The sequence below is a fragment of the Felis catus genome, chromosome E1 (genome assembly GCF_018350175.1).
Source record: "Felis catus isolate Fca126 chromosome E1, F.catus_Fca126_mat1.0, whole genome shotgun sequence".
Taxonomy (NCBI): Eukaryota; Metazoa; Chordata; class Mammalia; order Carnivora; family Felidae; genus Felis; species Felis catus.
Window position 1 is genome coordinate 2,683,506 of NC_058381.1, and position 23,655 is coordinate 2,707,160.

The following is a 23,655-nucleotide window of genomic DNA, read 5'->3' on the forward strand; positions in this document are numbered from 1 at the left end:
GACCCCAGAGCTCTCTCTGTCCCTGACCCTGAAGTCACCTCTCCATCAATAGAGAGGAGAGGGCCCGGCCTCTGTCGCCTGCCCTGCTCCCCTTGGGGACCCGAGCCCGTTCTCTGACCCCAGCTTGGAGGAACTCGGTGTTGCCAGGCCGGGGAGGGAAACAATGGGCCTTCCGGAGCAGGATGACACCCCCTCCAGTCACAATTCTGGAGCAGCAGCGTGGGAGGGAAGATGGAGGGGCCCACCCTGGGGCCTGTTAGTCCTTAGCTCATCCCCACCCCCCGAACCCCGGGGAACCTTTGGCACCCCCGGACGCCCAGGCTGGGTGAAGGAGGGCTGAGAGCGCTCCCGACGTCCCAGCTACACTCGGACACGAGCCACTTCGTTTACAGGTTTAATGGTCTGAAAAGCCTGCGCGATCGTGGTCAGAGATAGGGAGGCCCTGCCAGGCTCTCTCTTTGCACCTCAATAGAAACGATGTGGTGGCCGGGTACCATGGCCAGGCCCAGCACACGGGGTTCTCCCGCAGAGAAGGAATCTGGAAAGAAGGGTCAGAGCATCAGGGAGGCAGGCCAGCGTCGGTCCCGCCCCTTCTAGTCCCAGAAAACTGGGGTGCAGCGGGGGGGGGGGGGGGGGGGAGGGTGCCTCGCGGTGAGGGCTCCGCCGCATTCCCCGGGGACTGACCCGACGGTTTGAGGAACTCCTGCGCCGAGCCCAGGATGACATTGCAGTCGCGGTCGGTGCACAAGAAGCAGCCGACCAGGGTCCGTCCATCTGTCATGCGAATGCGCATAGTCTTGTTGAGCAGCGCCTCCAGCTGCTGCCGGGCCCGCGCAGCCGGCGAGTCCTCGCGCTCCGCGTCTGAGTCCTGCGCGGGGCGGGACACGCGCTGTGACTGCGCCGCCCACCCACGGAACCACAGCTCCCGACAGCCCGCGGGGCGCTCACACCAAGCCCAGAGGCTGCCGGGAGCTGCAGTTCCCCCTTCCGTCCCCCCATCTTGCTCCCCGGCTGCCCCTCAATCCCAGCACTCGAGCCCGCGCTAACCCCGGCGCTGGAGCTGCTTTGACGCCGGCTGCAACAACCGTTCTCCTCGCGTAGCAGCATGGTTGGTCCGGCTCCGGCCATTTGCCCCCGGGCCTCCTAAGGGCCCTTCAACTTCTTAAGAACCTTTCGGGTCCGGTGGTCTGAGATCTCGCGAGTGCTCCCGACCTCTTTTCTTTCGCGAGATCACCTCTCCTCCTCTTAGTCTCCTGGGCAACTGCAGAGATCTCGCGAGCTTCTCTTCTCCGACGCTGAGGCTCGCTGAGGTCTATGGCGCCGGATGTCTTAACATATCGCGAGAAGTTTTGCCTCTTTAGTTTTAGACCTAGCCGTTAGGGACCCTGGGATTAGCGAGAATACCTTTTTTCGTAATCGCACTCCACCCCACCCTCCCTTGCTTTTGCTGCCTCGCGAGACAGTCAGTCCTAAATATCCCTTTGTAGCCCAGACCACTCTGAAAACGGAAGGTGTTCGCTTTCGCCCGGAACCCTTGAGCACGCAGCCCGATCCCTTGAAAGCCAGATTCGGACTACGTTTCCCGTGAGCACGCGCAGCCCACGCTCCGCCTCCTTACCCGCGCAGTGTTTCATCTCGGTGGCCGGTGGCCGGAGAGGGACAATGGTTTCCATGTCAGCAGATAAACGCGCTGGCGAGGGGGAAGAGATGCAGTGAGTGAGAGCGTGCCGAGAGCGACGAAGCAACGGGAGATGGTGGCCTATAGTGCAAGAGCCATGCCGCGCCGAGGCCTGGTGGCCGGGCCAGACTTTGAGTTTTTCCTGCGTCGGTATTTCACGCCGGCCGAGGTGGCCCAACACAACCGGCCGGAAGACCTTTGGGTATCTTACCTGGGATCCGTGTACGACCTGACACCGTTGGCTCAGGAGTATAAGGGTAGGGGCCAGCTCTGGGCCAAGGCCAGGGCGTACGTTCGGGGGGGGGGGGGGGGGGGCGGTGCCCCGTTCTTGGGTGGCTAGCATTGACTGCGGCTGCTCCTTCCCAGGAGACCTGCTGCTAAAACCCATCATAGAAGTCGCAGGCCAGGACATCAGCCACTGGTTCGATCCGAAGACCAGAGACGTGAGTTCTGCTGGAACCCGGGGTTGGGGGGGGGGGGGGGTAGGGACACCGGAGAGCGGGGTGGGGAGGAGAAGCCGGGGCGGGCCGGGGTCAGCGATGGTGACTGCTCCGAGGCCCCTCCCTGAACCCCACTTTAAAGATCCGCAAGCACATAGACCCGCTGACCGGCACCCTGAGATACCGCACCCCCTGGGGCCGCTTTCTGCACGTCCCGCCGCAGCTGCCCCGTTCCGACTGGGCCAATGATTTCGGGAAGCCCTGGTGGCAGGGGTCGCGTTATGAGGTGGGGCGGCTGTCCGCCAAGACCCGGAACATCCGCATCATTAACACGCTCACATCGCAGGAGCACATGCTGGAGGTGAGAACTGGTGCCTGAGGGCAGGTCGGAGGGGACCGGGGAACCCCAGCAAACCGCCAAGGAGATCTTCAGGCCCTTAGATCTCCATGACCAGTGGGAGCAGCGTTTTCTCCCCCTCCAGGGGCAGACGGGGAGAGCAGACCACCTAGGTCTCCAGGGTGGGGAATCGGAGGCGTGGCCCGATCACGGGGTACATAAGCCCGGGGCACAGTTCAGGCACCTCAGTGACGAAGGTCCTGAGAAGCTCTTACGGTGCTGTGTTTGGGATAGTGACTGTAAGCAGACTCTCTTATTAGTGTACTCGATTGTAGGGGTGAGGGGAGGCAGCAGTGGCTGTGACCCTTTAAGGCTGTTTGTTAGAAGTGGCTGCCATAAGCTCCGTAACGCTTGGGGGCCATTCACTGCATGCTTCCTCTTGGGGACCGTGAAGTGCCTAAAAAGACTGTCTACCAAGGGAGGCTCTGTGATCCCAGCTCTATCTTTTGGGCTCCTGGCCTTTGTTTGGGGGCGTGTGCGTTCATTCCAGAATTCCGGGGGTGGGGGGTGCTTTCATGTTCTGCAGGTGGGGGCCCTGGAGTCGATGTGGGAAATCCTACACCGCTATCTCCCCTATAACGCACATGCTGCCAGCTATACGTGGAAATATGAAGGGAAGGACCTGAACATGGATTATACCCTGGAACAGAACGGGATCCGGGATGAGGACGAAGAATTTGACCATCTCAGTGTGGACAGTGCACCTTACACACCCGCGATACTGCTGTACTTCAACGATGACCTCACAGAACTCTAGGAAGGGAGATATATGCTCATGTAGACTTAAGATATATTTTGAGTTTGGCTGCTTCTGTGTCCTATAGGAGAAGAGGTGCGTGTGGCGGTGCTGGAGCCAGACCCCCTTTCTGTTCCGGCCGCTGGCCTGTGGTTCCCCATGTGTCTCTGAGGTGTACAAGTCCTGTTTCCCAGGCCCACTAGACTTTGCTCTGAGAAAGTCGGAGAGCATGCGAGAAGCGCATGAATCGATTCCCAGGAACGATCCAGAAGGTGCGGGATCTCGGATTAGGGAGACGTAGAAGGGGTCAGTCAGAGCTCAGGCGGAACTGTCTGACGGTCAGAGAGAGAGAGGTCCCCCACGGGGATGAGCGACGGAAGAACCTCGCGGCAGCGATGGAGACGGGCCGGGCCGCAGGGAGACAGGACCTTCCCCAGGCGGGAGCAGGAAGTGTCGGTCACTGGCCAAACAAAACTGCCTTGTTTCCCTTCTGAAGAGCAGTTGGCAGTCGCAACCCAAAGGGAAGAAAGGAAGCCAGCGGTTAGCAGGTAATTCAGGCTAGATCTTACGCTACGGGCTTCGTTTGCCCTGCTTAATGCGACGACCCTGTAAGAGGGACACCATCACCGTAAGGCTTTGGAAGCTTAGAAAGACTTTTTGTCCCCGTTCGGCTTTGGTAAGCGATTGATGAACCTGGCGGCATCCCAGCTAGCGAGTGGAGGGGAGCTCCCTAGGCTCGGCAAGGTTTAGTGGCACGAAGGCACACTACCTTAGTGGCTGGGGGACAAACTCGAGAGAGCACCTCACCGTCCGAGGCTTGCTGGAGGGACAGGACGCCGGAGCCCTGGTGTGTGGTTTGGTTGGTTTCTGCAGTTACGGTCTTTGGAAGGGAGTCAGCAGAGTTCTGCAGTGGCCGAGCGGAGGCAGGGGGGAGGCAGGGGGGGCTGCCAGCTGAGCAGGAGCTGTTGAGGCTGCTTCCTGGTTGATCCCACAGCAAAATTTTCTTCTTTTTTAGAGGAGAAGAGGTAGATGCGGAGCGGCCGCAGGGAAAACGAGTGGAGGAAGGGCCTTTAGATGGGGGACAAAAAGCAGGCAATCGTGACGGGCCTGGGCCCCTCAGGGAAGGAAAGAATGTCTGCCTTGCAAGATGGCAGGCCTTACAACAGTAATCTAGAGACGAGCCAATGAGGTCAGGAAACTCATGTGACCGAGGGACAGCCAGCGTGGCGGGGGAGCAGTGGCCAGATGTGTCCCCTTCAACCTCAGCAGGGGCGGGGAACGAGAATGACAGACCGGTGGGCTTCCTGATGGTCGCAGGCCCAAAAGAACTGGGGAGAGGTGCGTGCACCTGCTGGCCAGGGGTGCCGGGGCCCGAGCAGGGGACCGTGAGGCGCTGGGCGGGCCGCCGAGGTGCTTTCTGAGGGGCTGGCCGGGAAAGGCATGGACGCAGGTGGAGACAGGTGCTGGCCTCGGCCCCTTCTGAGCGCCCCGTGAGACCGAGGGCTTCCGCTCAGTCCCATGTTATGCGAGAGGGGCCGTGAAGTATCTGGGTCTTTCTGGTGTTCGGTCCACTCTGGGGTTGTTTCACACGCGTCCAGTTAAACCGACGCCTCGAGAACCCGAGCCACGCGGCTGCCCTGCGGCCTGTGCCTCCGGGAGGGGCCCACACCTGCCCCCCTTCCAGAGTCTCCTACCTCGGTGTCTCGTGCCAGAAGCACTCGCCTCTCCTCGCACCCTGGTCACTCTCCAGGTCGTTCCCAGCTCCTAAATGTCCCTGGAATCCATCCTCTTTCCGCTTCTGCCCCCACCCACCACAGCGTGGGTGAGCTCTGGAAACCAGACCGAGGCCTCTGGCTCTCCCCCTCCAGATTCTTCAGCGGCTTCCGGTTGCTTTGGGAATAAAGCCCTCGAAGTCCAAACATGCTGTGTAAACCGGCTTCCGCCCACCTTGCAAGTCTCACCTTTGTTCTGTGTGTTCCAGCCGCACGGCTGTCTCGCAGCCCATGAAATGTGTGCCTGCCCCAGAACCTTCACGCGTGCTGTTCCCTCTGCTTGCGCACCCTTCCGTCTCCCACCTAGCTGAATCCTCAATGGTTCTTCCTCAGGAGAGCTTCTGGGGTTTCTTGGTGTTGAAAGCAAGACTCTCTGCTAGATCATTTCTTAGCGCCACGCACATTTCAGAGTACTTCCTACGGTTTAAACTTTAAGATTATGGACGTAGCTGGCCGGCTGGCAGCTAGAGAGTAGTAGGGACCACGTATGTCCACCCTGTTCACCGCTGTGTTCCCGGTGCTGGGCACACAGTTGCTGCTCAATAAATTTTGATGGTATGACCTCAAATGTTGAGTGAATTCATCCGTCTGGAATAACTAGCGGATGGGGTGTTGTGTCCTGGGAGGCAAGTGAGGCCACCTCCAGCCACAGGCTTCTGTCCTGGCTCCCTTGGAACCAAGCCCAAGCCCTAGGGGCCGCCTTCTCACCGGCTTTGGGGGGAAACCTGTCATTCCCACGGACGGCCACCAGGTGGCCGTACTCGCCTACGGAGTCGGCGGCGGGGGCGGGGCGGCTAAGGGAGGGAAAACCCTCGCGAGTTCTAAAAAGGTTACAATGAAAGGCGGCCCCGCCGGAATTTATAGGCGGGAGGGAAGGATCAGAAAAGAAGTTAAAACCACATGGCTACTATTTTATTAGCTTTGGGTTTACTCCTGTTCTAGATTTTTTCCACAAGCTCATGCCAGGAAAGGAGCGCAGTCTGAGAAGTAAAACCCACGGGACGGCCCAAGGTGGGGGTCTGATTACAGGGGTGGGTGTGCTCGGTAGATCGCAGAGCTGCGGAAGGGATCGACACCCCACGTTTCAGAGAGAACACAGCACACGGGTTTATTAACACGTATGGGCTTTAGCGCGGACGCGGGTAAAGTTTTTCACGAGGCACCACTTGGTTCTCTAAATACCCAAGGCTGGGTATTTGCGGGAAGAGTATGTAAATAACGCCTGGGCCTAAAATCTAGAAAGTAAATAGCACTGAGTGTAGGGTCCAAGTCCTCTCCTGGCGACCTCTTTGGTTGTGGAGGGAGGCGGGGGGGGAGGGGCGGAATACCGAAAGGAAAGCTGCCTGTCCTCAGGAAACCACAACAGACTCAAAGGACTCAATGGGCAAGTTTCCCCTGAGCCCTGCTCCCTAAGCGCATAGCACCAAGGATAATAAAGACCCGGTGTCCCCGCAGGGAGCCTGCCCGCTCAGTGGGAAAAAAGACACACACACACACACACACACACACACACACACACACACACACGGAAAGATAAATGAAAACAGTACATGATAAAGGACCAAATCATGGCATAGAAAGTTTCCACCCTCCTGGCAAATCGGAAGTGGATTCTTAACCTGGATCTCCAGAAGGGCAGAGGTACTTTCTAAATATGGTGGGGTGTGTGTGCGTGTGCGTGCGTGTGTTTGCACGTGCGCGCAAGCTCAGATACGTATTATTTTGGAGAAGGGTGGGTGCTATAACTTCCATCGGTCTCAAAACGGCCCGACCCCCTGCCCCTGAAATAGTAGACAACCCCCCCCCCCCCCCGCCCCCACCAATTGAAAGACCTCCGGAAGCGAAATATCAGAGGCGACGATAACCACGTGGTCCCGGGATTCCGGCCACCTGTCTCCATGCTCATCTGTTACACCTGTGTTGCCACGGCAGCCAAGCCCAACGCCGTAAGCCCTCGGGGCTAAGTTCATGGCCAGTCCGAAACATTTTCCTACCGTCCTGAATTCTGATCTGGACGTACCTCGGAGCTGAGTGGGGGGATCTACCCTTCAGGCTTGAGCCTAACGCCCAGTCATGACGTCAGGACGAGTTCAATGCTCCCAGCCCGCCCAGCGAGTTTAGGTCAACCACACGGAGGTATTGATACTGGGAGAGCGGCCACTTGCTGACGGAGCAGCGAGCGCAGGTGGAGGGGTTGCTGGTAGAGAAGCAGAGAGAGTTTGAAGCCTGAACGATCCTGGAAGTCGAAGGTTAGGCATTCCAAATACGAACAGGTGCGCCGCCCGAGGACCGGGTCCTCTAGGCATAAGGGAAACACTCAAAACAACAACCGTAAAGCTGTGAGTATGTGAAGGGAGGTCGCCTAAGAGGGGTCAGGGGTAAAGAAGGCCGAGATGAGGAGCAAGGCGGTGGAGAGACTGCTCGAATGAAGTCCCCCTCTCACTGGGAGTGGCTCAGTGGCCGCCTTTTGGAAGCTTGCGGTTTAGTGGGAACTCGGGTGTCCAGCGTCCGTCTGACCTAATCACCCCTGTCTGTATCCGCAACGGCCACGTCGTGCCTGGCACAGAGGGGTAATGCCTACCTGCTCCAGGAGTTAACCGTACACGTGATCCCTGCTGACATGTGTGAACCCAGGACCCGAACAGACCCACATGATGTGATGTCCCCTGCCACTTGCCGGCTCCGTGTGGGGGGAGCCTGCGAGCCGTGGACAGTAACACCTGTGCTCATCAGTGGCGCCCGCCCTCCTGTAGAGCAGTAAGGAGGCTGACATATCCCCCTTCTCCTTTATCTATGTCTTTTTAGGTTTTATTTTGTATTTGAGAGAGAGAGAGAGAGAGCAAGCAAGCAGGGGAGGGACAGAGAGACGGAGACAGAATCCCAAGCAGGCTCCAGGCTCTGAGCTGTCAGCACAGAGCCCCACGTGAGGTTAGAACCCGTGAGCAGTGAGGTCATGACCCGAGCCGAAGTCAGTAGCTTAACCATCTGAGCCACCCAGGCGCCGCATCCCCTTGACCTTAGAGGACAGCCTGGAGAGAACGTATTTGGCTGCGTATCACAGGAGGTCGACTGCCGGGGCCTAACTACAAAGAGTGAGTTTCTCTCAAACGCTGAGTCTGTGGTGTAGTAATTCTGCGGGCCGGGTCATCGGGGTCTCCGGGAGCTCTTCTGTCGTTCTCGGGGTCATCACCTTTCTGCTGCTCTACCGCTAGCCTGCACGGTGGGCAGGAAGGAGGAAAAGGGAAGGAAGGTCGCGTCTCTATCGAAGCAAACATCTGACCTTTGGCCACAGCTCACGGGTAGGAAGCGCACTCCACAGGGGACCCTTGGCTGCAAGGGAGCTGGGACCCCGTGTTTTCTACTGACGTCCACGACACGGGCGGGGAGCACCACCCTGGACGGAGGGTACGGATACCGGGTAGGAACCAGTGATCCTCCCGCAGTCACGCTCAGGCGCTGTATTCATCCATTCGTTAGCCAAAAACCAATGTGGTTGTGCCAGGTACTGTCTGGGGTCTTGGGGACACAGAAGGGAACGAGGCAGGCGAGGCTCCTGCTTCACTGGGACTTAACGATCTGGCGGGATAAACGGTGAACAAACGGCAAGATCGTCTCAGATGGTACTAAGGGCTATATGCTAGGTACGCCTGTGCTCGCACACGCACAAACATATAAATACACACACGCACACATGTGCTAAAAGTACTATAAGAACAGAGACGCCAGGGGCAGCTGGGTGGCTCAGTCGGTTCAGCGTCCGACTTCGGCTCAGGTCACGATCTCAAGGATCGTGGGTTCGGGCCCCGCGTCGGGCTCTGTGCTGACAGCTCAGAGCCTGGAGCCTTTCTCAGATTCTGTCTCCCTCTCCCTCTGCCCCTCCCCTGCTGATGTTCTGTCTCTCTCGAAAAAAAATAAACATTAAAAAAAAAATTGAAAGCCCTCGCCTCAAATCCAAGGGCAGGGCACAGGCCTCACTCCTCAGAGGGAAGAGGGGCAAAGTTACATGGTAGTAAAAGCATGTTGGATGTGGGACACTACAGTGGCCATTTTGGGGGAAACCCTTACCCTTGTCCGGGAGGCCCTGCAGGCCCAGGCTCTTGTGTCCCGAGTTGGCCTTTCACTTTCGGCCCCCCCACCCCCACGCAAGCTCTCTCCTGTCAGGGCCTCCATGTTTGTTGTCCTCAGCATGGAACATTCCACCCACCGCTCGATGTCTGGCCAGCTCCCGCCCCTCAGAGTCTCTGCCTAAGTGTCACTTTCTCAGGGAAGTCTTTCCCGATCCCTTCAAATATGGCAAATATTTCATCGCACCGTCTCGGGTTGCCTCGCAGTGAAAGTACTCAGTGTTTCATTCACTGTTTAACGTCCGTTCCCCCTCCCTTCTTAGACTCTAAGCTCCGGGAGGGCAGGCATCCCGTCTCTTATCTGCCGCTAAACACGCAGCTCCTCGCTCGGTGCTCAGCCCAGGGCAGTTACTCAAAGTTCAGAAAATGAACAAATGGGTGAAAAATGCTACACGCGGGCTAACTATGAAATGCCTCGGGGGACGTCGCAGCCCAGTCTGGGGAGGTCAGTGGAGGCTTTCTGGATCCGGCCGAGACCTGAAGGACCAGGACGAGGGAGCCGAGGGAGGAGGCAGGGGAGGGTAAGGAGTGTGGGGAGGACAGGCTTCCCGTGAGGAATAAATAGCACAAACACTGCAGAGTTGGGGGTGGGGGGTGCAGAGCGCTCAGGAACAGAAGGCAAAGCTAAGAGACAGGAGGCGGGGGAGGGTGGGCGACGAGGGGTGTCGAGGCCAGACCAGGTCGAGGGAGGCTTTGTGCACCTGGCTGTTGTGTGCTGAGATATAGTTCACACGCGATATAGTTGCACGCCTTTCCAAGCGTGCAAGTCAGGGTTCAGGGTTTTCCAGGGAGAACGGCACGATCAGACTTGCATTTTAAAGACGTGACTTGCCTACAACGTCCAGAGAATGGACTGGACGGGAAAGAGGGAGGGGAGAAGAGGGGAGACGGGAGCCCACGCCACTGCCGCGGTCCAGGAGGGACATGGGGGTGGCTGGGACGGAGTGGCGCTGGAGGTCGGAGAAGGTGGACTGAAGACAGAATTGCGCGGCTCAATAATTTCCCGGGAGCACGTCTGGGGCAGAGGGAGGAGCCAGGGGAGGATGATGAGTGTGCGGGTGGACAAGGGGCTCCGACTGGGGAAGAAGGGGGTGTGTGGTGAGCCCGTGTCGGGGGGTAACTCTGGGGCGCAGATGCAGATGTCCCGATCTTCCTGGCTGCGTGGCTCTGGGCTAGACTCATCGGTGTGGGGACTGTCAGCCGAGTCACTGTTGCCAGATTCAGGGGTGAAGTCACCTTGAGGAATGACGGCGAGGGGCCGGGGGCGGGGGAGGAAGAGACTCAGAAGGAAGAGCCGGAGCGGCGAGAGTGACCGGGGAAAATGGCGCCACGGAAGCCAAAGAGAATATCTGATGGGGGGTTGGGGTAAACAGTGTGAAACGTTCCACGGAGATCAAGGCGAGGACTTGATTGTCCGTGGACGGAACAAGCAGCAAAATAGGAGTCCGGCTTCGGTTGGATGAGGCGTGAACGGCCCAGGGGCAGAAGGAAGCCGACCACGGAAGGCTCTGTGACCATGCACAAAATGCGTTCCTGTCTTGAGATTACGTTTCTTTAACTGTAAACTATGAACAGTAGAAATGGGGTTTCGCTAAGGATAACAGGCATGCGCCAGGGCGCGGTCCCTCCGAGCGGGAGATCAGAGAAGGTAAGGTATGGAAATGTGCCCAGCAGCACGAAAGGCCCTTCGCACAGGCACCCCAAAACGTGAGTTGTCTCTTCCTTTCCCTGTGCCAGCCGCTATATATTTAGCAACACACGCTTCCGGTGGGATTTCCTGAGACTCGGCATTATTCAGCATCCAGGTGACCTCTGTCAAGTTCAGGGGATGGGTCGACCGTATCTGCGACTCACATTTGGTTGCCAGCCCAACAAAAGTGCGCCTCCATTAGGAGAACTGGGTCCAATGACCCGTGGATTGTCTCCTATGGTTCCCGAGCGGGGCTTATGTCTGGGAAGCGGGACAGAGCCCGGATCGGGGCCAGCTGTCGGGAGCAAGAGAATTAGAACCAGCCCTTTGCTCCCTCAGTTTAAGGTGCCGTTCATACCTCAGGTCGCCGACGCTGTCACCTTCAGTCACCTCCAGTGAACCTCTTGGAAGTGAGAAATGGCCAACAACGTGACTGTTTAGAATACTAGCTCCCAACTATCGAGTGTCTTCGAGTCAGCACTTTCTTAAGTGAGCTCACGGAATCCTCACCACGACCAGGTGAGGGAGGCAGGGGTACCCTGCCTCACAGATGCGGGGCTGAGACCTGAGGGCTAAGGAGTTTGCCCGAGGTCACGTAGCGAATGGAAGAACTCGGGACACCAGGTGCTACCTGACCCCAAAGCTCAAATTCTAACGGGGTTAGGGGTGGGCACTTCATTCCTTGGCTCTGGAATACATTTTTGGAGTTACACAGTTTGGGGATGTAGAATCTTAAAAAAAAAAAAACAAAAAAAAACCCAAGTGATTTTAAGTTGCCAATCGTATCTAATTTAGTCTAAAATTAAAATGACCCTCATTCGGAGAGCTAGATGGCGAGAAGGCCCACGAACGGGCCAAGGGGCAGGAAAAAGCCGGCTTGGGGTCAGCATATACCATGGCAAATCTAGAATCTGAGGGACAGTCAGCCAGGAAAGGTGTCAGGGCAATTCTGCTCCAACAGCCAGGGCTTGACATTACATGGCATCTGCAGCCGGCCAGCCAAGGCACAAGCGTTAAGAAATTGTTAAAAGGGAAGCGTCAAAAGGGAAGAAAGGTTTGGTTTTTGTCGTTTCATGCAGGACCATTCCGTTTCCATCACGGTGGTCAATCAAAGCAGGTCTAAAGGAAGCAGAGAAGAGAAAGACAATGATTTGTGGGAAAGGCAAAGAGCAAGGGAGAGGATTTAGCTAAAAAGCCAGCAATTGGGGCGGCTGGGTGTCTCGGTTGGGCGTCCGGCTTCGGCTCGGGTCATGATATCTCACAGCCCGGGAGTTCGAGCCCCGCCTCGGGCTCTGTGCGGACACCTCGGAGCCTGGAGGCTGCTTCGGATTCTGTGTCTTCCTCTCTCTCTGATGCTCCCCTGCTCACACACACTCTCTCTCTCTCTCTCAAAACTAAACATTAAAGAAAAATTGTTTTTAAAAAAGCCAGCAATCGAAGTAGAGGCAGATGGGAGATCACAGAAGGCAAGCAAAGACCATTTCCAGAAGGGCGTAGCAAGTTAAGAACTCAGAAACAGCCTCTCTGTCGGCAACCAGGAGGCTGTGGATAGTCTGGTGGCAGTGGCTTCAGAGGACCTGGAAAGCGAGAGTGGTCCAGTAGGACAAAGAGGATGCAGCGAAATACACAGGCTTCGTGCCCACGTCTCCGGGGAGCTCTCTCTGATGTTCTGTCTCCCGGAGAGAGCTGATAAGGTCTCCTGCCGGAGTGGAAGGTGGAGGAGGTGTGGCAAATGTGAGGAAGCTTTGGAAAAGTGGCCACGGAGACCTGAAAGAAAGCGGACCAGGGAAAAGGATTTCTGAGCCGGGACGCCGGTGGGCACGGTCATGGCGTTCTCTTCAGCAGCACTCTGCACACTGGGTGTGAGGGTCACAGTTAGAGGTGCGCGGGCAGAGGCTCAGGAGAGGACACGACACTGGCTGAGATGACAGACCACAGACTCTACGTTGGACAGGGAAGGAGGTGAGGACCCGGTAGAGCCCGATGAGGGAGGGGCTAGAGTGTCTTATGGGTCCAAGAACAACAGAGAAATGAGCTAGAGGGACAGAAAGTTGTGGGCCATGCGGGGGGGCTTGAGCCCAGTTATTTCAGAAGATGTAAGTCCTGAGCCACCTCCACCGGTGTGGAATGGACAGAAAGGCCTCTGGTCAGGGAGTCAGGGGCAGGACTGAGCCCGTGCGAGTCTGTAGTGAGTGAGGGGAAGGATGAGGGCAAGCAGATGCAGCCTGAGAGTGAAGTGCAGGGCTATACAGCCCATAGGAGCCTTGGACAGGGGCCTGTCACCTGACATGGGGGAACCTGGGATCAGCCTCTGGTGTAAAGAAATAGATTCCTTTACGTATGTGGTTTCCAGACTTATCTGCCACGTTACCGAACTTTGTAACCAAATGTTTGATCCATTCTCCTATCTTCTCTCTTTCCACATACTTTTAATTTTTTTTAAGCATAGTTTTCTTTTTCATTGCAGAACATGTGTTCTTTACAGAAAATTCCAGGTAGGCAAGCATAAAGATGTCAAAACAAAAGCACTCTTATTCCTATCACTCAGCAGAAACCAGTGTGAATATCTTAACCACTTCCTCCTAGTACTTTCCTATCTGGCTGCGATTACACTACATGTATGACTTTATATTGCTTTATGCAACTAACGTTAGATCTTAAGTTGTTAAAAAGGAATCAGGATAGAAGAACAGTGGTTTTCTCTAGAAGGGGCACAGACTGGGAAGACGCTGGAAACTTCTATGGTGGTAGACATATATATTAAAAAAAATTTTTTAATGTTTGTTTTTGAGAGAGAGAGAGAGACCGAGCACGAGTGGGGGAGGGGCCGAGAGAGAGGGAGACACAGAATCGGAAGCAGGCTCCAGGCTCCGAGCTGTCAGCACAGAGCCTGATGTGGGGCTTGAACTCACAAACCATGAGATCATGACCTGAGCTGAAGTTGGACACTTAACCGACTGGTGCTGGTGCTTGACGTACTTTCTATCTTTACCTGGCTGGTGTTCATACAAGAGTACGCGTATGTAAAAACTCAAAATGTACACCTGAAAAAAAACCCAACCAAACAAAAAACAAAAAGAAATTAGATCATAAGCATTTGCTCGTGCCATTTTGTCAATGTGGAAAAAGCTTAACAATCACTAAATCTAGAAGAGTATACAGGTATCAACAACACAAGAAATGACGGGTGTTGGCAAGGGTCTGGAAAAAGGGGAACCCTCATGCACTGTTGGTGGGTGTGCACACTGATTCAGCCACTCTGGAAAACAGTATGAAGGTTCCTCAGAAAGTTAAAAATAGAACTACCCTACCATCCAGTAATTGCACTGCTAGGTATTTACCCGAAGAATACAAAAATGCTAATTCAAATACCCCAAAGTTTAGAGCAGCATTATCTACAATAGCCAAACTATGGAAGCAACCCAAGTGTCCATCGACTGATGAATGGGTAAAGAAGATGTGGTACAGGGGCGCCTGGGTGGCTCTGTCGGTTAAGCGTCCGACTTCAGCTCAGGTCACGATCTCGTGGTCCGTGAGTTCGAGCCCCGGGTCAGGCTCTGTGCTGACAGCTCAGAGCCTGGAGCCCGTTTCAGATTCTGTGTCTCCCTCTCTCTGACCCTTCCCCGTTCATGCTCTGTCTCGCTCTGTCTCAAAAATAAATAAACGTTAAAAAAAATTTTAAAAAGAAGATGTGGTACATTGTAGATACAATGGAATATTACTCAGCCATAAAAAAGAAGGAAATCTTCCCACTGGCAATGAAATGGAGGGGCTAGAAAGTATTATGCTAAGCAAAATCAGTCAGTCAGAGAAAGACAAATACCGTATGGTTTCACTCCTATGTGGAATTAAAAAAACAAAAACAAATGAGCAAAGGGGAAAAAGAGAGGCAAACCGGGAAACACACGCTTAACTATAGAGAGCACACTGGTGGTTCCCACAGGGGAGGGGGATGGGGGTGTGTGTGAAAGGGGTGATGGGGGTTAAGGAATGCAATGGTGACGAGCACAGGGTGATGTACGGAAGTGTTGAACGACCGTACCGCACGCCTAAGTTAATATCACGCTATCCTGGAATTTAAATTAAAACTTAAAAAACAAAAAAGAGTACACGGGGGTCCACAGCACTCTTTCAACTTTTCTGTTGGTTTCCTTCCCACCTCGACTCACCCGGTATCCTGAATTTTATGTCATTATTTCCTTGCTTTTTCTTTGCGATTAGTTCCTTCCACCTAATTGGAAAAACTGGAAAATTTTCAAACCTACAGAAAAGTTGAAGGAGGGCTGTGGACACCTGCCTACTCTCTTTGTTCGTTTCGTAAGTTCAAAAGGTTGACGTAACATAACATCAACCACGAAGAATATTACAATGAACACGTGTGTCCATCATCTGGTTTAGTAAATATAACAATAGTCATATTTTTTAAAGCCTGGTCTGACCTTCTTTTGAAATTATGAAATAGTTCTCAATAATAGGTAAACATTTTAAAAACCTCCATAACATTTTAATGGTTTCTAAAAATTCACCCATAAAATTCATGATTTCTTTTGAAAAACATTTTTTAATGTTTTTGAGAGAGAGAGAGACAGAATCCGAAGCAGGCTCCAGGCTCCGAGCTGTCAGCACAGAGCTCGATGTGGGGCTCAAACTCACGAACTGTGACGTCGTGACCTGAGCTGAAGTTGGACACTTCACCAACTGAGCCACCCAGGCACCCCTAAAATTCATGATTTCAAAGTGTACAGGTCAGAAGCTTTCAGAATAAGGTTTACAAAATTGCATGGTTGTCACCACTACCTAATTCCAGAACATTTTCATCATGTCCAAAAAGAAATCTCATACCCACTGGCAGTCATTTCCCCATTTCTTCTCCCCTCAAATTCTGGTCAATCACTAACCTGTTTCCTGTCTCTGTGAATTGATCTATTCTGGGCATTTCATGTAAGTAGAATCATACAATATGTGGCCTTGCGTATCTAGTTTCTTGCACTCAGCATGATGTCGGCTAAGTTCTTCCATGTTGTCATGTTTATCCCTACCTCACTCCTTTTTATGGCTGAATAATATTCTACCGTATGGATATACTGCCCTCTGCTTATCCATTCATCGGCTGATGGGCATCTGGGTTGTTTCCACTTTGGGGTTATGATGAATAATGCTCCCACGAAGATTCACATACAAGTTGTGGTGGGGACACACATTTCAATTCTCCTGGGTGTACACCTAAGATTGAAATTGCTGGGTCGTACGGTAACTCTGTAGTTCATGTTTTGAGGATTGGTCGGCGATCTTCTTGCCCTCCAGGAAGCACCTGGCGATACTGGTCATGCTTCCTTCCAGAAGCTGTCTCCTTGTTCCACGATAACACTATCTGGTGCACCTACCACTCTAACAACTTCTGTTTCTTCCTTTGGCTTCTCTTCTCCCTTGCCCATGCTTCAAAGTACCCCCAAGTTCTGGCCTCTACTCTTCACTTGATGTGCTAACCATTCTTACTGTTTAAAGAGGTACCAACACCTCCTAGAACTTTCTACCATGAACTTACCGCCCCCCCCCAGCCTGATGGGGTCAACACACTACTCGCTAAGTACTTTCTCAATCAACATAGACCGCCCTTCTTCCCTCTATCTGCTCCAAATTTTAGTGATCTTTTGGGGCCTACTTCAAATACAACTACACACGAAAGTTCTTCAGTGATCCCCCTCTCCCTACCAAGATCTTTCTTCTCTGAATTCTCAGATTTTATAGCCCATAGCAATTATCACGACCGCATATTGTTGATTAGTGTTTCTGACCTCAGAGGTCTCTCCTCCCTCCACTTCGCTGATCCTTTGGTCACTAAAAAATTTCCAGGCTGCTTTAAAAGATGTACAGTGAAAAAGTAAGCTTTCCAGTATAACTACTACAGTTTCTCATATATTCTTCCAGGAATATTCCCCAGATATTTACATATTTTTTTCTTTCATCAATGCTATCATTATAAATATGTTCTTCTATACCTTTCCTTTCTTCTCTTTGTACCCCAATTCGTTTTTTTCTTAATTTTTTAATGTTTGTTTAGTTTTGAGAGAGAGAGAGAGAGAGAGAGAGAGAGAGCGCGCATGAAGAGGGGAGGGGCAGGGAGAGAGGGAGACATAGAATCTAAAGCAGGTTCCAGGCTCAGCTGTCAGCACACAGCCCGACACGGGGCTTGAACTCACGGACCATGAGACCGTGACCTGAGCCGAAGTCGGACGCTTCACCGACTGAGCCCCCCAGGTGCCTCTACCTCAGTTAGTTTTTAAACTAGAACTGCACTAATGTTTTCAAAAGTTTAGCTTCCATTACATCTGCTGATTATACTTTGCTTATGTATTTTTCTCCTCAAAAAACTAGATTAGTGAAGAATAATTTCTTTACAGAAAGCATACTACTTTTTAAGTCATTTGGTTTTATTTGCTAAGGTGATCACGAGGCTACTTAAATTTGTTTCCACAAACAATAGATATTTTCTCACTGTAAAAGTTCAGAATTCTTTAAAAAATTTTTTTCTTAAATACTTATTTATTATTGAGAGACAGAGAGACACAGAGCATGAGCAAGGGAGGGTCAGAGAGAGGGGGAGACACAGAATCTGAAGTAGGCTCCAGGCTCTGAGCTGTCAGCACAGAACCCAACGCAGGGCTCAAACTCACGAACTGTGAGATCATGACCTGAGCCGAAGTCAGTCACTTAACCAACTGAGCCACCCAGGCGTCCCTAAAAGTTCAGAATTCTAAATAGAGGTAAATATCCCCCTTGACTACTCTTTCCCCAAAGTGGCCACTATTCCCTATTTGATACGTCCAGAATTAAAAAAATTTTTTTTTAACATTTATTTTTTGAGAGACAGAGTGCAAGCAGGGGAGGGGCAGAGAGAGAGGGAGACACAGAATCTGAAGCAGGCTCCAGGCTCTGAGCTGTCAGCACAGAGCCCGACGTGGAGCTCGAACCCACAAACGGTGAGATCATGACCTGAGCCGAAGTCAGATGCTCAACTGAATGAGCCACCCAGGTGCCCCTGTCCAGAATTTTTAAAGGCATTTATAGATAGGTTAGATAGATAGATGACAGATAGATAGAAACGTATCTGTAGAAACATACAGCATTTTGTTTCTTTGAACATAAACCAAATGATAATGTATATATAGTTCTGCAGCTTGCTTTTTGCCATTCAGTAGTAAAGAATCTTACCACATAGATGTAAATCGTTTTCTTAATTTCTTTTTTTTAAATTTTTTTACATGTATTTATTTTTGATAGAGACAGAGCACAAGTGGGGGAGGGGCAGAGAGAGAAGGAGACAGAATCCGAAGCAGGCTGTCAGCAGAGAGTCCGACACGGGGCTTGAACTCACAAACTGCGAGATCATGATCTGAGCCGAAGTCGGACGCTTAACCGACTGAGCCACCCGGACGCCCCGTTTTCTTAATTTCTTAATTGCCGTTTTCTCATATTTCTTAATTGACTTAGCTGGTCCTCACTGTTGGAGATCTGGGGCATCTCCAATGTTTTGCTATTCTAAGCAACGCTGTAATGAATATGTCTGCATGTTTGACCTTATATACACCCAAGTGCGAGGACTGTTTCTCAGGGTAGATGGTAGGAGGTGGAATTCTGTGTCAGACAACATGTAACTTTGCAAGTGTCCTAGAGGGGCAGCTGGCTGGCTCAGTCGGGAGTCAGCGTCATGAGTTTGAGCCCCGCGTTGGGCAGACACATTATGAAGGAGGAGGAGGAGGAGGGGGAGGAGGTGGGGGAAAGTAGCGGCGGCAGCAGCACAAAAGTGTACTAGATACAACTGAATGGACTATTGCCAGTTCTGGTATAGTTGTAACAGGTAGTAAGTCATATACGTGGCCATCACTTTCACGTATTAGCTCCTTTAAAACCCAAGGGCATCTCATTGGCCTTGATGTCGTGTCGTCTCGTCTCGTATATAGTAGAAAGAACACCAGATTAGAAATTGGAAGATAGGCGCAAGTCCTGGTTCCGTCCCTACCAACCAACTTGATCCTAGGTACTCCTTTCGACATCTGGGCCCCCGTTTCTGCACCTACAAAATTAGATGGAAGCGCTGTTTCCTAAAATATGGTACCTACACCATCGGTAGCGGGCAAGATGCTGTTATTTTCACTGATTTTTGATTCAATAATGACTTGTATTTTAAACTAAGTTAGGAAGTGATTACCCCATCGAATCAAGGATTTTATAGATATTATTTCTCAGTAATATGAAATTTACTTTATTTTTTTTTTAACGTTTATTTATTTTTGAGACAGAGAGACAGAGCATGAACAGGGAGGGGCAGAGAGAGAGGGAGACACGGAATCTGAAACAGGCTCCAGGCTCTGAGCTGTCAGCACAGAGCCCGACGCGGGGCTCGAACTCACGGACCGTGAGATCGTGACCTGAGCCGAAGTCGGACGCTTAACCGACCAAGCCACCCAGGCGCCCCTGAAATTTACTTTTTAAAGGGTATTTGTTTGGGGCGCCTGGCTGGCTCGGTTGGAAAAGCACATGACTTGTGATCTCGGGGTTGCGAGTTGGGAGCCCCACGTTGGGTACAGAGATTACTAAAAAAAATAATAATAATAAATAATAGAAAAAATTTAAAGGACATCTGTTTAACTTAAAAGTGAACTGGCTTGAAGGAAAATAGCCCGCATCTAACAGTGTAGGTGGTCGGCAAGTAGGGCACATCATGAATAGGATACATTAAGAACTGAAGTTTCTTTCTTTGCCAAATCAAGAGGTTAGATTAAAGCTGTAGGTCCCAGGGGCGCCTGGGTGGCTCAGTCGGCTGAGCATCAACTTCGGCTCAGGTCACCATCTCGTGGTTCGTGGGTTTGAGCTCCACATCGGACTCTGCACTGACAGCTCGGGGCCTGGAGCCTGCTTTGGATTCTGTGTCTCCTTCTCTCTCCGCCCCTCCCCAACTTGCGCGTGTGCTCTCTCTCCAAAAATAAATAAATGTTAAAAAAATTTTTTTAAGCTACAGATCCCAGACTTTTGGATTTCAATAACCAGAAAAAATGTAAAAAGAAAACAAAAAAGTTAGTGATCAACATGGAGTTGCGGACTTTTTATTGTCCTAAACACATCAATGACAACAACAAATATATGCCCATCACCATTATTTAAGACAGATATTTAAAATGTTTTGGATTATAAAACAAGTACATGTTGAAAAATTCTCCAGTTGTACAGAAGTATGAAAAGTCATTCCCTTTCTCTGCCTTCATAAAATCTATTATGGACCTCCTTCCATTAGAAAGGACATTTTTAACAAATTTATAATTAAATACATAAGCATACATATATGTAACATATTAATACATATGTTAGTATATGTATTAATAGTATATTATATAGTATATTATATATATAAAATGTATATAAAATTATATATGTGTATATATATGTATGCATATATATATATATATATATATATATATATATATATATATATACATGAAATGTATTATCTCAGAGCACCTGGGTGGTTCAGTCAATTGAATGTCCGACTCTTAGTTTCAGCTCAGGTCATGATCTCACAGTTTGTGGGATCCAGCCCCGTATTGGGCTCCCTGCTGATGGTGTGGAGCCTACTTGGGATTCTCTCCCCGCCTCCCTCTCTGTCCCTCCCCCAATCGTGCTCTGTCTCTCTCAAAATAAATAAATAAACTTAAAAAAAATGTGTAATCTCAAAACAAAGGACAGATCTTCTCAGCAAAGGGCAGGTGGCAACCTTACTTAGCCATTTGGAAGCCACTGGTTTAGATGATCTTCTCTCTAAAATTCCATGATTAAGTCTAGGATATCCTCAGTACTTCCATGACTTCCATTATTATCACCAATCTATATATTTCAAAAGACAATTAGGACCCTCTTTAACATTTCCTTGAGTGGGAAATCACAGATGGCAAAGCGCTTTTTCAGTCCTTTGACCTGCCTGTTCCACGAGCGCATGTCTGTGCTCTACCGATCACTGTCACTGGTTCCCTGCGTCAGAGTTGTAACCTGGGGTCCACAGATCTCAGGGTGTTCGTAACACTGTGAAAACATATGTGGTATTTTGCATACACCAGCTGATCCTGGAGCATGAAGGTCAGGGGCGCTGACCCTTCGTGCTGTAGGAAATCCGCGTACGACTTTTGCCTCCCCGTAACGTAACTACCAATAGCCTACGGTTGACCAGAAGCCTTGCTGCTACCATTAACAGCTGATTAGCCATGTTTTGTCTGTGTGTTATATACTGTGTTCTTACTATAAGGCGGTGAGAAAATAAAATGGTATTAAGAAAATCATAAGGAAAATACGTTTACAGTCGCGTACTGCCTTGATCAGTACCGTAAGTTTACGTCGCCTGTTTACAAGATGAATCATCTGTCAGTCCCTGCGTCAACGCACGGGACTAATACTGGGTGTCAAAAATGAAAACGTGACATATGGTCTCTGAGTGTTTTTGTGCATAAGTTTGAACTTTCAAAAATAGATTTGTGTAATATTTTAAGGTAGGAGATGATAAAATACACTAGTAGCTATGTGTATTTTGTGCATTCATCTAACGCCCTTTTCTTAATTTTGTCGATGTTTCTAGGCCATGCAGTGCATCCCCAAGTTTTCTCAAATGATCCCACATCTCCAAAATATCTTCGATATACTTACTGAAAAAATCCAGGGGCGCCTGGGTGGCTCAGTCAGTTAAGCGTCCGACTTCCGCTCAGGTCATGATCTCACAGTTCGTGGGTTTAAGCCCGCATCCAGCTCTGTGCTCACAGCGCAGACCCTGGAGCCTGCTTCGGAGTCTCTGTCTCCCTCTTTCTGACCCTCCCCCACTCGCCCTCTGTCTGTCTGTCTCTCTCTCTCAAAAATAAATATTAAAAAAATATATAATAAAAAAATGTACATATAAGTGGACCCGCACAGTTCAAACCCACGTTGCTCAAGGGTCAGCTGTATACTGTTTTTCTGGGGGAAGGGCTGATAGCTTTCTATGAACCAGAAAAAGAAAAACAGAAAACAAAAAACAAAACTAGAAACACTTGCATTGGGTAAGTTTCTTGCTTTGGCTTTAAAGAAATAATCCTCTTATGGCTTAGGAGTCCCTTACAATTTTCTTCTAGTTCTTTCTCAGGGAGGGGGCCCTCCAATTCTGGTTTGCATTGGACAGGCTGCGTGCCTAAGGTCCTTTTTCTCACCTCAGTGGTCTTCTCATTAAAAACAGGGACCCTTCTCCTCTGCCAATTAGTTAGTCATATGGCACCTTAACTTTGTATTTGGTTTTTATTTTTTGAAGCACAGAAAGATAGAAAAAGGCAGGGAAGTGGTGTCCACTTTGAAAGCGACTAGCAGCCCAGAGACAGTGAGACATACAGGCACAGAGCCTACAGACAGACAGAACAGACAGGTACGGACGGACAGAACAGACAGATAAGAGAAAGAGAGGAGCCTGAAAACGCAGGAGAGACACGAGAGTGGTGTAGACAGACGATGGCAGACAGACAGGCTGGCAAGGACAGAAAGGAGAATGAGTGACAGAGAGGCGGGAGAGAGCACCAGGCAGGCCGGCAGGCGTGGAGAGAGAGGGAGAAGGCCGAGCAAGAAAGGAAGAAAACAATAAGGAAAGTGGGAGAACGACGTGGGAACGGCGTTCCATGCCACACCGGGCTCTGTGGCTGAGAAAGTGCGGTCACATACATTACTGCAGGCAGACAGGGAGAACCCAGCAGACGGATGGGGTGATGGAGGGACGCAGGCCAATCAGACAGAAGAGAGGGAAGGTGGCCAATCAGAAGGAGGCTAGAAGGCAGCCCAAGACAGACACTTAGGAGGAAAGACAGAACCGAGAAAAGAGAGGTGAGAGATGGAGGGAGGGGAAGAGGGGAGAGACGTGGACACGGAGGCCGAAAGAGTTAAAATCAGGAGTCCAGGCAGTGAAAAAGCAGACAGGGAAGAATAGTGCATTCTCAGTAAAAGTTTCCCCACGGTCTTTCCGAAGGGGCCTGGATGGAGCCTGTGCCTTTGTTTCCCCCCACCTCCCCGCCCCCTTCCCAGGAGTTAGCGTCACCATCTCGGAGGTGGCGGGGGAGAGGAGCCCAAGGAAGGAAGAAGAGGGAGAAGAGTTTTTGTGAGAAGCAATTTCTTAGACTAGAGGAAGACAGACTCCTTGGACGGGCCGAAGTCAACAGCCTGAGGGTGCTGCTGGGCCTAGAAGGATCTAGAGTCACATGCCTGTAAAGACTTGGGGGGAAGGCAGAGCAGGCCCCCATGCACAGGAGCCTGTGCTGACTAACTGGACCTGTGCGTGCACCTGTGGGCGCTTCCCCGTTTTTTTTCTCGCTTAATCCATGGTCGGCGATGAAGGGCCGGGGAGCTGTGCCCTCTCCCAGATAGCCTGGCGTGCGGACGAGGGCCCTTGGGGGGAGCGGGCCCTTCCAGAGCGTGCCGCACTGGCAGGAAAAGCGTGCTTCTGGCGACCGATCAGAAAGACAGGTGCCCGAGAGCAGACTCAAAAAGATAAGGAACAAGAGGTGGCAAGCCAGGTGAGGCAGGAAGGCCTATGGACAGACTGACAGAGAAAGAAGCATCCAGCAGAACTGGGAGAGGAGGAGGAAGGAGTGCGGCCCAAAGCGAGGAGACTTGTAGACGTGTAGCCCCTTGTCTGGAACAACGTCCAAGAAATGAAGAGTAGTGAAGCCGGCCTCAGGGAGAGGAGCAGGGCCGGGGGGAGAGGGACAGGAGGGAGGCTTCCTCTCCACAGGGTACTGCTAGCCCTCGAAAAATTCTGTACGTGT

The 23,655-nt window shown here is 51.5% G+C and overlaps 2 protein-coding genes and 1 long non-coding RNA gene across 8 annotated transcripts in view; 1 reads left to right on the forward strand and 2 right to left on the reverse strand.

Annotated features, from left to right (window-relative positions):
- On the forward strand, positions 1–5,591 carry CYB5D1 (cytochrome b5 domain containing 1). Of its 2 annotated transcripts, XM_023243938.2 has the most exons (6): positions 1–392; positions 1,488–1,584; positions 1,682–1,935; positions 2,045–2,121; positions 2,261–2,479; positions 3,042–5,591. In XM_023243938.2, the coding sequence occupies exons 3-6, from the start codon at positions 1,752–1,754 to the stop codon at positions 3,270–3,272; spliced, it is 711 nt and encodes a 236-aa protein (XP_023099706.1). In that variant the 5' UTR covers positions 1–392; positions 1,488–1,584; positions 1,682–1,751; the 3' UTR covers positions 3,273–5,591. The 2 variants fall into 2 exon arrangements, with proteins under 2 accessions (XP_023099706.1, XP_044901327.1); XM_045045392.1 differs by having other exon boundaries at positions 1,488–1,935.
- Positions 382–1,190, reverse strand: NAA38 (N-alpha-acetyltransferase 38, NatC auxiliary subunit). The gene is made up of 3 exons (XM_003996186.6): positions 1,048–1,190; positions 685–868; positions 382–538 (listed from the first exon to the last, which is right to left on the reverse strand). Exons 1-3 carry the CDS (start codon positions 1,126–1,128, stop codon positions 426–428), a joined length of 378 nt encoding a protein of 125 aa, XP_003996235.1. The 5' UTR covers positions 1,129–1,190; the 3' UTR covers positions 382–425.
- Positions 3,289–23,655, reverse strand: part of LOC102900494 — a 24,687-nt gene continuing 4,320 nt past the window's right edge. For 2 of the 5 annotated variants that reach the window (XR_002738070.2, XR_006590063.1), the window contains one exon: positions 3,289–3,741. This is a non-coding gene — a long non-coding RNA (uncharacterized LOC102900494). Of the gene's footprint in view, positions 3,742–18,661; positions 18,912–20,453; positions 20,912–23,655 lie in introns of those variants that run through there. The other 3 variants (XR_006590067.1, XR_006590065.1, XR_006590064.1) reach the window with 2 other exon arrangements.